The sequence below is a fragment of the Ranitomeya variabilis genome, chromosome 2, assembly GCF_051348905.1.
Source record: "Ranitomeya variabilis isolate aRanVar5 chromosome 2, aRanVar5.hap1, whole genome shotgun sequence".
NCBI classification, from domain to species: domain Eukaryota; kingdom Metazoa; phylum Chordata; class Amphibia; order Anura; family Dendrobatidae; genus Ranitomeya; species Ranitomeya variabilis.
In genome coordinates this window covers 989,785,709-989,798,114 of record NC_135233.1, presented here as the reverse complement: position 1 = coordinate 989,798,114, position 12,406 = coordinate 989,785,709, and the positions used below count along the sequence as shown (strand labels likewise).

General features: G+C 42.3%; 1 protein-coding gene across 1 annotated transcript in view; it reads left to right on the top strand.

The window, feature by feature from the left end:
• SNED1 (sushi, nidogen and EGF like domains 1) overlaps window positions 1–12,406 on the top strand; it is a 290,708-nt gene that overhangs the window by 90,420 nt on the left and 187,882 nt on the right. Inside the window, exons 8-11 of the mRNA XM_077291025.1 lie at window positions 2,731–2,844; window positions 4,505–4,618; window positions 4,712–4,825; window positions 5,573–5,686. Of these exons, the coding sequence (XP_077147140.1) occupies window positions 2,731–2,844; window positions 4,505–4,618; window positions 4,712–4,825; window positions 5,573–5,686 (456 nt within the window). The remainder of the gene's footprint in view (window positions 1–2,730; window positions 2,845–4,504; window positions 4,619–4,711; window positions 4,826–5,572; window positions 5,687–12,406) is intronic.

The following is a 12,406-nucleotide window of genomic DNA, read 5'->3' as shown; positions in this document are numbered from 1 at the left end:
AATTTTTCTGACTGACCTTCATTTCTTAAAGTAATGATGGCCACTCGTTTTTCTTAGCTGCTTTTTTCTTGCCATAATACAAATTCTAATAGTCTATGTAGTAGGACTATCAGCGTGTATCCACCAGACTTCTGCACAACACAACTGATGGTCCCAACCCCATTTGTAAGGCAAGAAATCCCACTTATTAAACCTGACAGGGCACACAAGGGAAGTGAAAACCATTCCAGGTGGCTACCTCTTGAAGCTCATCAAGAGAATGCCAAGAGTGTGCAAAGCAGTCATCAAAGCAAAAGGTGGCTACTTTGAAGAACCTAGAATATAATACATAATTTCAGTTTCACACTTTTTTGTTAAGTATATAATTCCACATGTGTTAATTCATAGTTTTGATGCCTTCAGTGAGAATGTACAATTTTCATAGTCATGAAAATACAGAAAAAACTTTACATGAGAAGGTGTGTCCAAACTTTTGGTCTGTACTGTATATATATAAGTTTGGACACCCCTGTTGAAAATTACTATTATTGTTTGTGAACAGTTAGGTAAGTTGCAGGTTAAATCATCTCTAAAAGGATAAAAAAGTTAAAGATGACATATTTCCTTCATCTGTTAGACAAAAAAAAATTCAGATTTTAAATTTTAAAAATTACAAAAGGGAAAATGGGACGATGCAAAAATCTGGCCACCCTGCATGTGTAGGACCTAGTAACACCCCCTTTTGAAAGTTTCTCTGCTTGTAAACATTTTTGCCAGCCAGCCAAGAGTCTTTCAATGGTGTTATGTTTGTATCAAGAATTTGTTGAAATTTCATTGAATCCAATCTTCCCTCTACCCCTGAAATGTTCCCCACACCATTGGTTGCAGCACAACCCAAAAGCATAATTGATCCACACCCATGCTTAATGGTTGACAAGATTTTATTTTCCTGAAATTCTGTGCCCTTTTTTCTCCACATAAACCATTGATTATTGTGGCCAAAGAGTTCTATTTTAACCTCATTGGTCCAAAGGACTTATTTCCAAAATGCATCAGGCTTGTTGATGTTCTTTTGCATACTTCTGATGCTGAATTTTATGGTGAGGATGCTGATGACTCTTCCATGAAAGCCATATTTGTGCAAGTATCTCTGAACAGTAGAACAATGTACAATCCAGAGTCTGCAAAATCTTTCTGAAGGTCTTTTACAGTCAAGCGGGAGTTCTGATTTGCCTCTCTAGCAATCCTACTAGCAGGTCTCACTGAAACTTTGCTTGGTCTTCCAGAACTTATCTTGACCTCCACTGTTCCTGTTAACTACCATTTCTTAATTACATTTCAAACTGAGGAAAGAGCAACTTGAAAACGTTTTGCTATTTTTTTATAGCCTTCTCCTGCTTTGTTGGGCCTCCACCATTTTCATTTTCAGAGTGCTGGGCAGCTGCTTAAAAGAACCCATGGCTGATTTTTTTGGGGGGGCACAAAGTTAGAGGAGGCTTGGTTTTTCTAAAGCTGGGAAATTTGCATCTCCTGGCCTTTCCTAATGATGATAGTGAACAAGCCATAACCCTAGCAGGCTAATTAAGGTCTGAAACCTTGGCCACAGTTATCTGAGCATACAAATCTCCAAGAGTGCCCAAACTTTTGCATTGGCCTATTTTCCTCTTTGTAATTTTTAAACTGTAAAAGATGACAATATATATTTTTTGCCTAAAATACAAAGAAAATTTGTCATCTCTAACCTTAGGCCTTTTTGTCATTTTCAACTTGCTTAACTGTTAACAACAACAGTAATTTTGACCAAGGGTGCCCAAACTTTTACATGCGACTTTATATAAAAAATTACTATATATATATACGTGTGTGTATATATATACAAAACTGGTTAAACTGCACTAAAATAAACTCATAAACATAAATCCCTAGCCTTATCCAAAATGTTTAGAATTGAGAGTCCTCAGTGGTTGATAGCCTTATCCATACACTAACTAAACAGAACAGACCCTGGCTACTCACTGGCTACTCATACATGGCTGAGGTAGACCAATCTCGGTCAAACAAAACAGCAATTGTCCATAGCAACCACTGATACTTATGGTTCTCGGCACACTGCCTGCGCAGACTCTTCTTAAAGAGGGATTCTGGCCTGTCTCTCTCTTCGCCTCCAAGACACATCGAGTCTGGTCATCTGCCCTTAGCTGACTGACTAATGAGAACAACTCGCCTGGTGATATGCAGGGTCAACCAGGTGATCTAATCAGAACCTGTAGGCTAGGCATGAACAAAGAGAAAGCAAAACTCCTCAGCATCAATCTCTTGTCACCCCAGAGATGGTGAGATCCTCTGTAAACTAATGACTGATAAATGAATCCAAAAATCTGTTCAAATACGTGAGAGCTAGTGAACGCAGCAGCATGCTGGACACACAGATCTCACATCTACCATGTATTCTTTTAACCACTTCAGGGATCAGAAACTGTGAAGTGGTTAAAAGAAGTAGCTTGTACAATGTCCACCTGGTTTGTGCTATAAAGCTGCTCGCTAGTTGTAGTTCAAATTATAGAAAAAAGACACCGCAAAAACGACCAGTAGACTGCCAGTGAAGACTTCTTTGTCTAGAAGAACTCCTCGGGTCACCAGTGGAAATAAGGATGTTGTGTGCATATATCCTAAGGTTGTGACTTGTGTATTGATAATCTCGAAAGATTAAATCTCCCTTATCATAAACTTCTTTTCTAATGATGTTTTCAGAGATAAGACCCTGCTCTTCTTCTCCTTGTTTAAATGGAGGAATTTGTGAAGATTTTGGGACCGCATACCGGTGTCGATGCAGTGTAGGATTCACAGGGGCAAATTGTGAAAGAGGTAAGCCTGCAGTACTTGGCGTACACGTACAAGTATTACAATTGAACTATCGGTGTAGGAGGATATGTACTAAAGTACCAAAGTAAAATAAGATTAAATATTGCAAGCAGATCTGAAGATATATGAGTGAAGAGACCTGCTCCAATCTGTGCATGTAATACCTATACCTCTATGTTTGAAGATGTCCTCGGAATAGATGTCAGTGAATAGCCATGGATTTCTCTGCACTAGGCTGCAATTAGATCTGAAGATGCACATCCAAAGAGTCCCGCTCCAATCTGTTAGTGTAATGGCTCTGTGTTGGGAGACTTCCTTGGAATAAATATTAATAAATGTCTATGGATTTCTCCGATTTGTACTGGATAGATAAAGCCAAAACCTGTGATGCTATCAGTACTTAGCATTCCGGCTCGGCTTAAGAAAAATACATTGTACTGCTTTTCCTATACTTTGCATTGTTATACATGTACAGCACACAGATGACACGGCGATGCCATAGGTCTGCTGTGCGGGAAAAAAACGGACATGCCTCCGTGTGGTTTACACGGACACACGTTTTGGTACATACAAACACACGATCATGTACATAGCACCTTAGGGTATAATGAGTAGGTCTGGTATCAGTGAAAACACGGATGCCACCCATACCTGAAAGTATGAAACTAATGCCTCATTCACACATCAGTATTTTTGATCAGGGAACCTGGATACATGGAGCCTGTATGTTGGGATCTCCATGCATGTACTGTGACACAGCCGCGAGACATGCAGCTGATGCGCCGATCAGCCGGAGCGATCCATGTATCCGGGTTTCCTCTGCAGCTTATTCGGTAAGTGCTATATCTTGCCAAATAAGCGGGGCCTCAAACAAATTCGCTCAACTCTAGTTTTTGACAAGTATCTTATTTGTGTGTGCCAGTTTTTGGTCCAAATTTAAATGCATAAAGTAAAAGGCCTCATCAAGGCATCAAATGTTCTTGTATGAGTGCTGTCCATGTATTTCACAGATAGGTACGAGTTCTAGCAAAGTCCATGGGATTGTTGAAATGTTCATGATTTTTTACTGACTGAGTGGCCCATGCAAAATTGAGGAGACCTGTACAATATTGATCAAAATCTGCAATGCAGTGGGTCTGAGAAAAAATCGGAGAGGCCAATCGAGTGTTGTTCATTTTCACGGACTGATAGGAGTAGCTGGAGAAATCTTTTTTTCTCACCCAAGAAAAAATAATGAAACTTGCATCAAACTCTGTTGACATGCTTCTGAAACTCAGATCAAAAATACTGATGAAAAAAATGGACGTCTGAATGAGGCCTAGGTGTTTCCATAGGTAGGAGAAAGCCTCTATCTTCTAGCAATATGTGCCGAATTAGTGAATATATTTGGCGCATCTTCAGGCTGCCTGGACTACGTATAGATAGTTTAACTATTAGGCAGCATTAGTAAATGTGATAGCCGGATGGCGGTACAATGACCAATATTATGACCCTAGATTGTTACCCTGCTTTCCTGCACTCCTAGATGGCAGTCCTGATTAGTTAGTTGTCAGTAAGCCCCTTGCCTCTATATTACTGCATAAGTAGGCAAATTTGCTGTTTAGGCTGGGTGATAACCACTAAAGGCTTTGTATATGTGATTCTTATATTTCTACCTTCCCAGAAATCAGACCTTGCTCTTCTGGACCCTGTTTGAATGGAGGGAGCTGTGTAGAGTTGGGTTTGAGTTACACCTGTTTTTGCTCATCATTTTTTACTGGAAAATTCTGTGAGAATGGTAAGTAGCTATGATTTAACAGTATGCCAGCATTATAGAACAAAAAATGTATCTCTACTCAACTAACAATATTATCAATGCCTGTGTTTCCAGAGATCCGACCGTGCTCTTCATCTCCATGTATGAATGGGGCAACCTGTGAAGATCTAGGGAATACCTATTCTTGCCTCTGTGCAACCGGATTTACTGGTCTGAACTGCGAGACAGGTGAGTGACTGGATAATATAGCCGTTTTAGTTATGAGATAATGATGATTCAGTGGTCCTGATCTACCTTCAATCTTCATTCATTGGTACGAATATTCTTCAGTTCGTCTTGTAGTAAAAGTGCAATGTAAGATAGTATAGATGTTGCCAGTTAGTAAATGATAGCATCTCTAGTAAGGGCTAGCAAGTTTTTTTTCACGTATGAGAAAAAGCAAGACCAAGTTTCATCAGTGATATTCATCAAATTTTTAGAATTTCATTAGTTTGGTTTAATTTTTATTAGTTTTTCACATATGTGAAAAAAAACCATTTCTCCACCTTCTCCTGCTAAACATCGCATTGAAATCGGACCACACTCAAATGGTATCTGAGTGCTGTTCGATTTTTTTTTCACAGACCCAAAGACTTGCCAGTTTTGATCTGACATTAAGATTAGACATGTCTTTTTGATTTTGTGTGGAGTGAAAAATGACCCCATTCATTATTTTATATATATGAATACTATCAATGAAAATCATGGATAGATCTCGTACAAGAAAAGTAGATGTGTGAATTGGGCGAACGCTGTTTCTATATACACACGTCTGTATATACGCTTTTTTTCTATACCCGCAGAATGCATTACCCTTGAATTGGACGTTTAAATTTATACTTATACTTAATATACTTATTTATATTAAGACTCAGCACTTTGGATAATTTTGTATTTTTTTACCCCGTTCTTTTGCCATTTCTTTTCTCCTACCAGAGCTAAAGCCCTGCTCTTCCTCTCCGTGTCTTAATGGTGGCCTGTGTGAAAATGTAGGCTCTAGTTACAGCTGCTTGTGTCTGCAGAGATTCACTGGAAGAAGATGTGAGACAGGTGATGCGTGCAATCTTTTGTTGTCACTGTCACTTAGGCCTAAGGGTACCGTCACACAGTACCATTTTAATCGCTACGACGGCACGATCCGTGACGTCGCAGCGATCGTATGATTATCGCTCCAGCGTCGTAGACTGCGGTCACACGTTGCAATCACGGCGCTGGAGCGATGCCGAAGTCCCCGGGTAACCAGGGTAAACATCGGGTTACTAAGCGCAGGGCCGCGCTTAGTAACCCGATGTTTACCCTGGTTACCAGCGTAAACGTAAAAAAACCAAACAGTACATACTTACATTCCGGTGTCTGTCCTCCGGCATCTCAGCTTCTCTGCACTGTGTAAGCACAGCGGCCGGAAAGCAGAGCGGTGACGTCAGACGTCACCGCTGTGCTCGCTTTCTGGCTGGCCGGCGCTCACACTGCAGAGAAGCTGAGACGCCGGTGGACAGACACCGGAATGTGAGTATGTACTGTTTTTTTTTTTTACGTTTACGCTGGTAACCAGGGTAAACATCGGGTTACTAAGCGCGGCCCTGCGCTTAGTAACCCGATGTTTACCCTGGTTACAAGCGAACACATCGCTGGATCGCTGTCACACACAACGATCCAGCGATGTCAGCGGGTGATCAAGCGACGAAAGAAAGTTCCATACGATCTGCTACGACGTACGATTCTCAGCAGGGTCCCTGATCGCTGCTGCGTGTCAGACACAGCGATATCGTATGGATATCGCTGGAACGTCACGGATCGTACGGTCGTAGCGATCAAAGTGTGACTGTGTGACAGTACCCTTAGGTGCGACCATACAGTATGATGGGGTAATGGCTGCACAATTTTATTTTGTAATTGCTTGGCCATTGTCTGCCATGGGCGTGTCAAGTTTTGGCTCCTGGTGAGCTATGGCCTCATTCAGACTCTGTGTCTAGTTCTACCTTAAATGTGGCATTCTTTTTTTGGGAGATGGGAGAAAGTTCCACAAAGTCAATTATCGCTGCAGCCCTCCACCAGTCGGGCCTTTATGGCAGAATGGTCCGACGGAAGCCTCTCCACAGTGCAAGACACATGAAAGCCCGCATAGAGATTGCTAAACAACACATGACGGACTCCCAGACTATGGGAAATAAGATTCTCTGGTCTGATGAGACAAAGATAGACCTTTATGGTGATAATTCTAAGTTGTATGTGTGGAGAAAACCAGGCACTGCTCACCACCTGCCCAATACAATCCCAACAGTGAACCATGGTGGTGGCAGCATCATGCTATGGGGGTGTTTTTCAGCTGCAGGGACAGGACGACTGGTTGTCATTGAAGGAAACATGAATGCGGCCAAGTACAGAGATATCCTGGATGAAAACCTCTTCCAGAGTGCTCTGGACTTCAGACTTGGCCAAAGGTTCACCATCCAACAAGACAATGACCCTAAGCACACAGATAAAATAACAAAGGAGTGGCTTCAGAACAACTCTGTGACCATTCTTGACTGGCCCAGCCAGAGCCCTGACCTAAACCCAATTGAGCATCTCTGGAGAGACCTGAGAATGGCTGTCCACCAACGTTCACCATCCAACCTGACGGAACTGGAGAGTATCTGCAAGGAAGAATGGCAGAGGATCCCCAAATCCAGGTGTGAAAAACTTGTTGTATCATTCCCAAGAAGACTCATGGCTGTACTAGCTCAAAAGGTGCCTCTACTCAATACTGAGCAAAGGGTCTGAATACTTATGATTATGTGATATTTAAGTTTTTCTTTTTTAATAAATTTGAAAACATTTCTACATTTCTATTTTTTTTTCAGTCAAGATTGTGTACAGAGTGTACAGTAATAAGAAAAAAATGAACTTTTTTGAATTTACCAAATGGCTGCAATGAAACAAAGAGTTAAAAATTTAAAGGGGTATGAATACTTTCCGTACCCACTGTGTGTATATATATATATATATATATATATATATATATATATATATATATATATATATATATATATATATATTATTACTTGATGGTGGCCCGATTCTAACGTATCGGGTATTCTAGAATATGCATGTCCACGTAGTATATTGCCCAGCCACGTAGCATATTGGCCAGTCACGTAGTATTTTGCCCAGCCATGTAGTATATTGCCCAGCCATGTAGTATATTGCCCAGTAACGTAGTATATTGCCCAGTGACGTAGTATACAGCACAGAGCCACGTAGTATATTGCACAGCGACGTAGTATACAGCACAGAGCCACGTAGTATATTGCCCAGCCACGTAGCATATTGGCCAGTCACGTAGTATATTGCCCAGTCACGTAGTATATTGCACAGCGACGTAGTATACAGCACAGAGCCACGTAGTATATTGCCCAGTTACGTAGTATATTGCCCAGAGACGTAGTATATTGCCCAGCCATGTAGTATATTGCCCAGTAACGTAGTATATTGCCCAGTGACGTAGTATACAGCACAGAGCCACGTAGTATATTGCACAGCGACGTATACAGCACAGAGCCACGTAGTATGTTGCCCAGCCACGTAGTATATTGGCCAGTCACGTAGTATATTGCCCAGCCACGTGTGTCACAGGATAAAAAATAAACATATACTCACCTTCCATGGCCCCTTGTAGTCCTGTCGCCTCCTTCTCGAGCAGGACCTGTGATGACGTCGCGGTCACATGACCGTGTCGCGGTCACATGACCGTGACGTCACGGCAGGTCCTTCTCGCGCAGGCGCGCAGGACCTGTGATGACGTCGCGGTCACATGACCGTGACGTCATGGCAGGTCCTTCTTGCAGACCATCCTTGCCACCGGAACCTGCCGCTTGCATGGAGCGGTCACCGGAGCGTCGCGAGGAGCGGGAAAGGTGAGTATATGATTTTTTATTTTTTTTAATTATTTTTAACATTAGATGTTTTTACTATTGATGCTGCATAGGCAGCATCAATAGTAAAAACTTGGTCACACAGGGTTAATAGCGGCGGTAACGGAGTGAGTTACCCGTGGCATAACGCGGTCCGTTACCGCTGGCATTAACCCTGTGTGAGCGGTGACTAGAGGGGAGTATGGAGTGGGCGCCGGGCACTGACTGTAGGGGAGTAGGGAGGGACTAATCGGACTGTGGCCGTCGCTGATTGGTCGCGGCAGCCATGACAGGCAGCTGGCGAGACCAATCAGTGACTTGGATTCCATGACAGACAGAGGCCGCGACCAATGAATATCTGTGACAGAAAGAAAGACAGAAAGACGGAAGTGACCCTTAGACAATTATATAGTAGATTATTTATTTATATAGCACCATTAATTCCATGGTGCTGTACATGAGAAAGGGGTTACGTACAGAGTTATAGATATCGTTTACAGTAAATATATTTACAATGACAAACTGGTACAGAGGGGAGAGGATCCTGTCCTTGCGGACTTACATTCTACATATGCACACACACAGTGGGGGAAATAATGATTTGATCACTTGCTGATTTTGTAAGTTTGCCTGCTGACAAATACATGCTTTCTTGGACTTTTTTTTAGAGAATATGAATGATGACACCAAAACTTTTTCCACCCATGGTTAGAGGTTGGGTGAAGCCATTTATTGTCAAACTACTCTGTTTTCTTTTTTTTAAATCATAATGACAACCCAAAACATCCAAATGACCCTGATTAAAAGTTCACATACCCTATTTCTTAATACCATGTGTTTCCCCTTCTAACATCAATGACGGCTTGAAGTTTTTTGTGGTAGTTGTGGATGAGGTTCTTTATTTTCTCAGATGGTAAAGCTGCCCACTCTTCTTGGCAAAAGTCCTCAGTTCCTGTAAATTCCTGGAATGTCTAACATGAGCTGCGCGTTTGAGATCTCCCAAGAGTGGCTCAATAATATCGAGGTCAGGAGACTGAAATGGCCACTCCAGAACCTTCTCTTTGTTCTGCTGTACCCGACAGGTTGACATGGCCTTGTGTTTTGGATCATTGTCATGTTGGAATGTCCAAGTATGTCCCATGCGCAGCTTCCGGGCTGATTGCAAATTTGCCTCCCGAATTTGCTGATAATGTGCTGCATTCATCTTTTCTTCAACTTTGACCAAGTTTCCTGTGCTTTCGTAGCTCCACCTTCGTGCTTTACAGTAGGAATGGTGTTCCTTTCGTCATAGGCTTTGTAGACCTCTATCTAAATGTAACGTTTATGGTTGAGGTCAAAAAGTTCAATTTTTTTTTTTTATTGCATATTATAAGCAAGATACTTTGTGGCATTTGTGCAGTCATAGCTTTCTTCTGGTGACTCTGCTATTCAGCCCATTTTTCTTCAAGTGCTTTGTTCATCTTGAAACTGCCACACTGCTCGTATTCAGAGAGTCCTATATTTCAGCTGATGTTGTTTGTGGTTTTTCTTTGCGTCCCGAACAATTTTCCTGGCAGTTGTGGATAACATTTTTGTTGATCTACCTGACCGTGGTTTTGTTTTTACAGAGCCCCTGATTTTCCATTTGTTAATCACAGTTTGATCGCTGCTGACTGATATTTTCAATTCCTTGGATACCTTTTTATGTCCCTTTTCTGTTTTATACAGTTCAACTACCTATTCCCGTAGATCCCTTGACAATTCTTTTGCTTTCCCTATGACTCACAATCCAGAAACGTCAGTGGCGGGATGAAGGATGCAAGAGTCTATCTGGTCCCAGAAACTCACTCAGCTTTTATACACACACACTGATTACAAGCAAACAGGTCTCAGGTGAGGATGTTACCTTGAGTAGCCATTCAAACCCATTTGTGTCAACTTCTGTGCATGTTATCAGGACAAAATCACCTGGGTTTGAACTGGGTCATTTGGATGTTTTGGGTTGTCATTATGATTTAAAAAGAGAAAACACAGTAGTTTGGCAATAAATGGCTTCACCCAACCACTAACCATGAGTGGAGAAAAAGTTTTGGTGTTATCATTCATATTTTCTGAAAAAAGGCCAAGAAAGCAAAAATTCTGCTGGGGTATGTAAACTTTTGAGCACAACTGTGTGTGTATATATGTATATAAACTAGCTTCTCACCCCCCCTTCTCGGGTCCTCTGCCATAGTTCGAGGGTTCTGCGCAGGATCTTAATTATTCCCAGCATTGCTCTTTTCTGGATAGAGAGTTCAGATGTTGCTCCTGGGATCTGTTGTAGCCATATTACTCTGTCGCCTCATTGGGGGACACAGGACCATGAGTGTTATGCTGCTGTCCACTAGGAGGCGACACTATGCATAATCTGAAAAAAATTAACCATGGCTCCTCCTCTGCAGTATACACCCCTGGACGGCGTTAGCCTGGATCTGTTGTAGCCATATTTCCAACTTGCGGGTCACTGTTCCAAGTGCTCCTATCACCCCTGGAATCACTTTTCACCTTCCACATCTTCTCCAGTTCTCCTTTGAGGCCCTGATATTTCTCCAGCTTCTCATATTCTTTCTTTCTGATGTTGCTGTCACTCTTCACTGCCACATCTATTATTATTGCTGTCTTCTGATCGTTGTCTACTATCACAATGTCTGGTTGGTTAGCCAACACCTGCTTATCCGTCTTGAAGTCCCACAGGATATTAGCCCTTTCATTCTCCATCACTTTTTCTGGGGTCTCCCACCTGGACTTAGGGGGACTTAGCCCATATGCTGTGCAGATGTTTCTGTATACAATTCCCGCTACTTGGTTGTGGCGTTCGGTATATGCTGTTCCTGCTTGCATTTTGCATCCTGCCACTATATGTAGCACTGTTTCTGAGGTTTCTTTGCATAGTCTGCACCTTGGGTCTTGTCTTGTGTTGTAGATTCTTGCTTCTATGGATCTGGTGCTTGGTGCTTGCTCTTGTGCCGCTATTAGTGCCTCTGTACTGTCTCAGAGTCCAGCTTTCTCTAGCCATTGGTAGGATTTCTCCTTGTCAGCCACCTCCACTATCTGTTGATGGTACATCCTATGCAGCGGCTTGTCTTGCCGCTGTTCTTCCTTCCAGTTCTGTTGTTGCTATCTTAGGCTTTCTCCCAGCATCTCATCTTTTGGTGCCATTTTTCTGATGTATTCCTGGATGCTGGTTTCATCCGTGATGGTGGCTTGGATGCTTATCAAGCCTCAACCACCCTCCTTTCTGTTGGTATACAATTTTTCAATGCTAGACTTAGGGTGGAGACCTCCATGCATTGTGAGGAGCTTTCATGTCTTCACATCTGCAGCTTCCATCTCTTCTTTGTGCCAGCACACTATGCCAGCAGGGTATCTGATAACTGGCAGGGCATATGTATTGATGGTGTAGATTTTATTCTTCCCATTCAGCTTGCTCTTCAGGACTTGAAATACCCTTTGATGGTATTTGGATGCTGCTGCTTTCCTTACCTCCTCATCATGGTTACCGTATCCCTGTGGGATGCTGAGATACTTGTAGCGTGTCTGTACATCTGCTCTGTGCCCTGCTGGTAATGCCACAGTCTTGACTACCTTGCCTCTCTTTGTTACCAACCGGCCGCACTTCTCCAGTCCGAAGGACATCCCGATGTCTTTGCTGTAGATCCTTGTCAGGTGGATCAGTGAATTAATGTCTCGTTCGTTTTTTGCATACAGCTTGAAGTCATTCATGTAGAGGAGGTGGCTGATGGTGCTTCCACTCTTGAACTTGTATCCATAGCCAGACTCTGTAATTATCTGACAGAGGGGGTTCAAATCTATGCAGAACAGCAATGGGGACAGTGCATCACCTTTTGTATATGCCGCA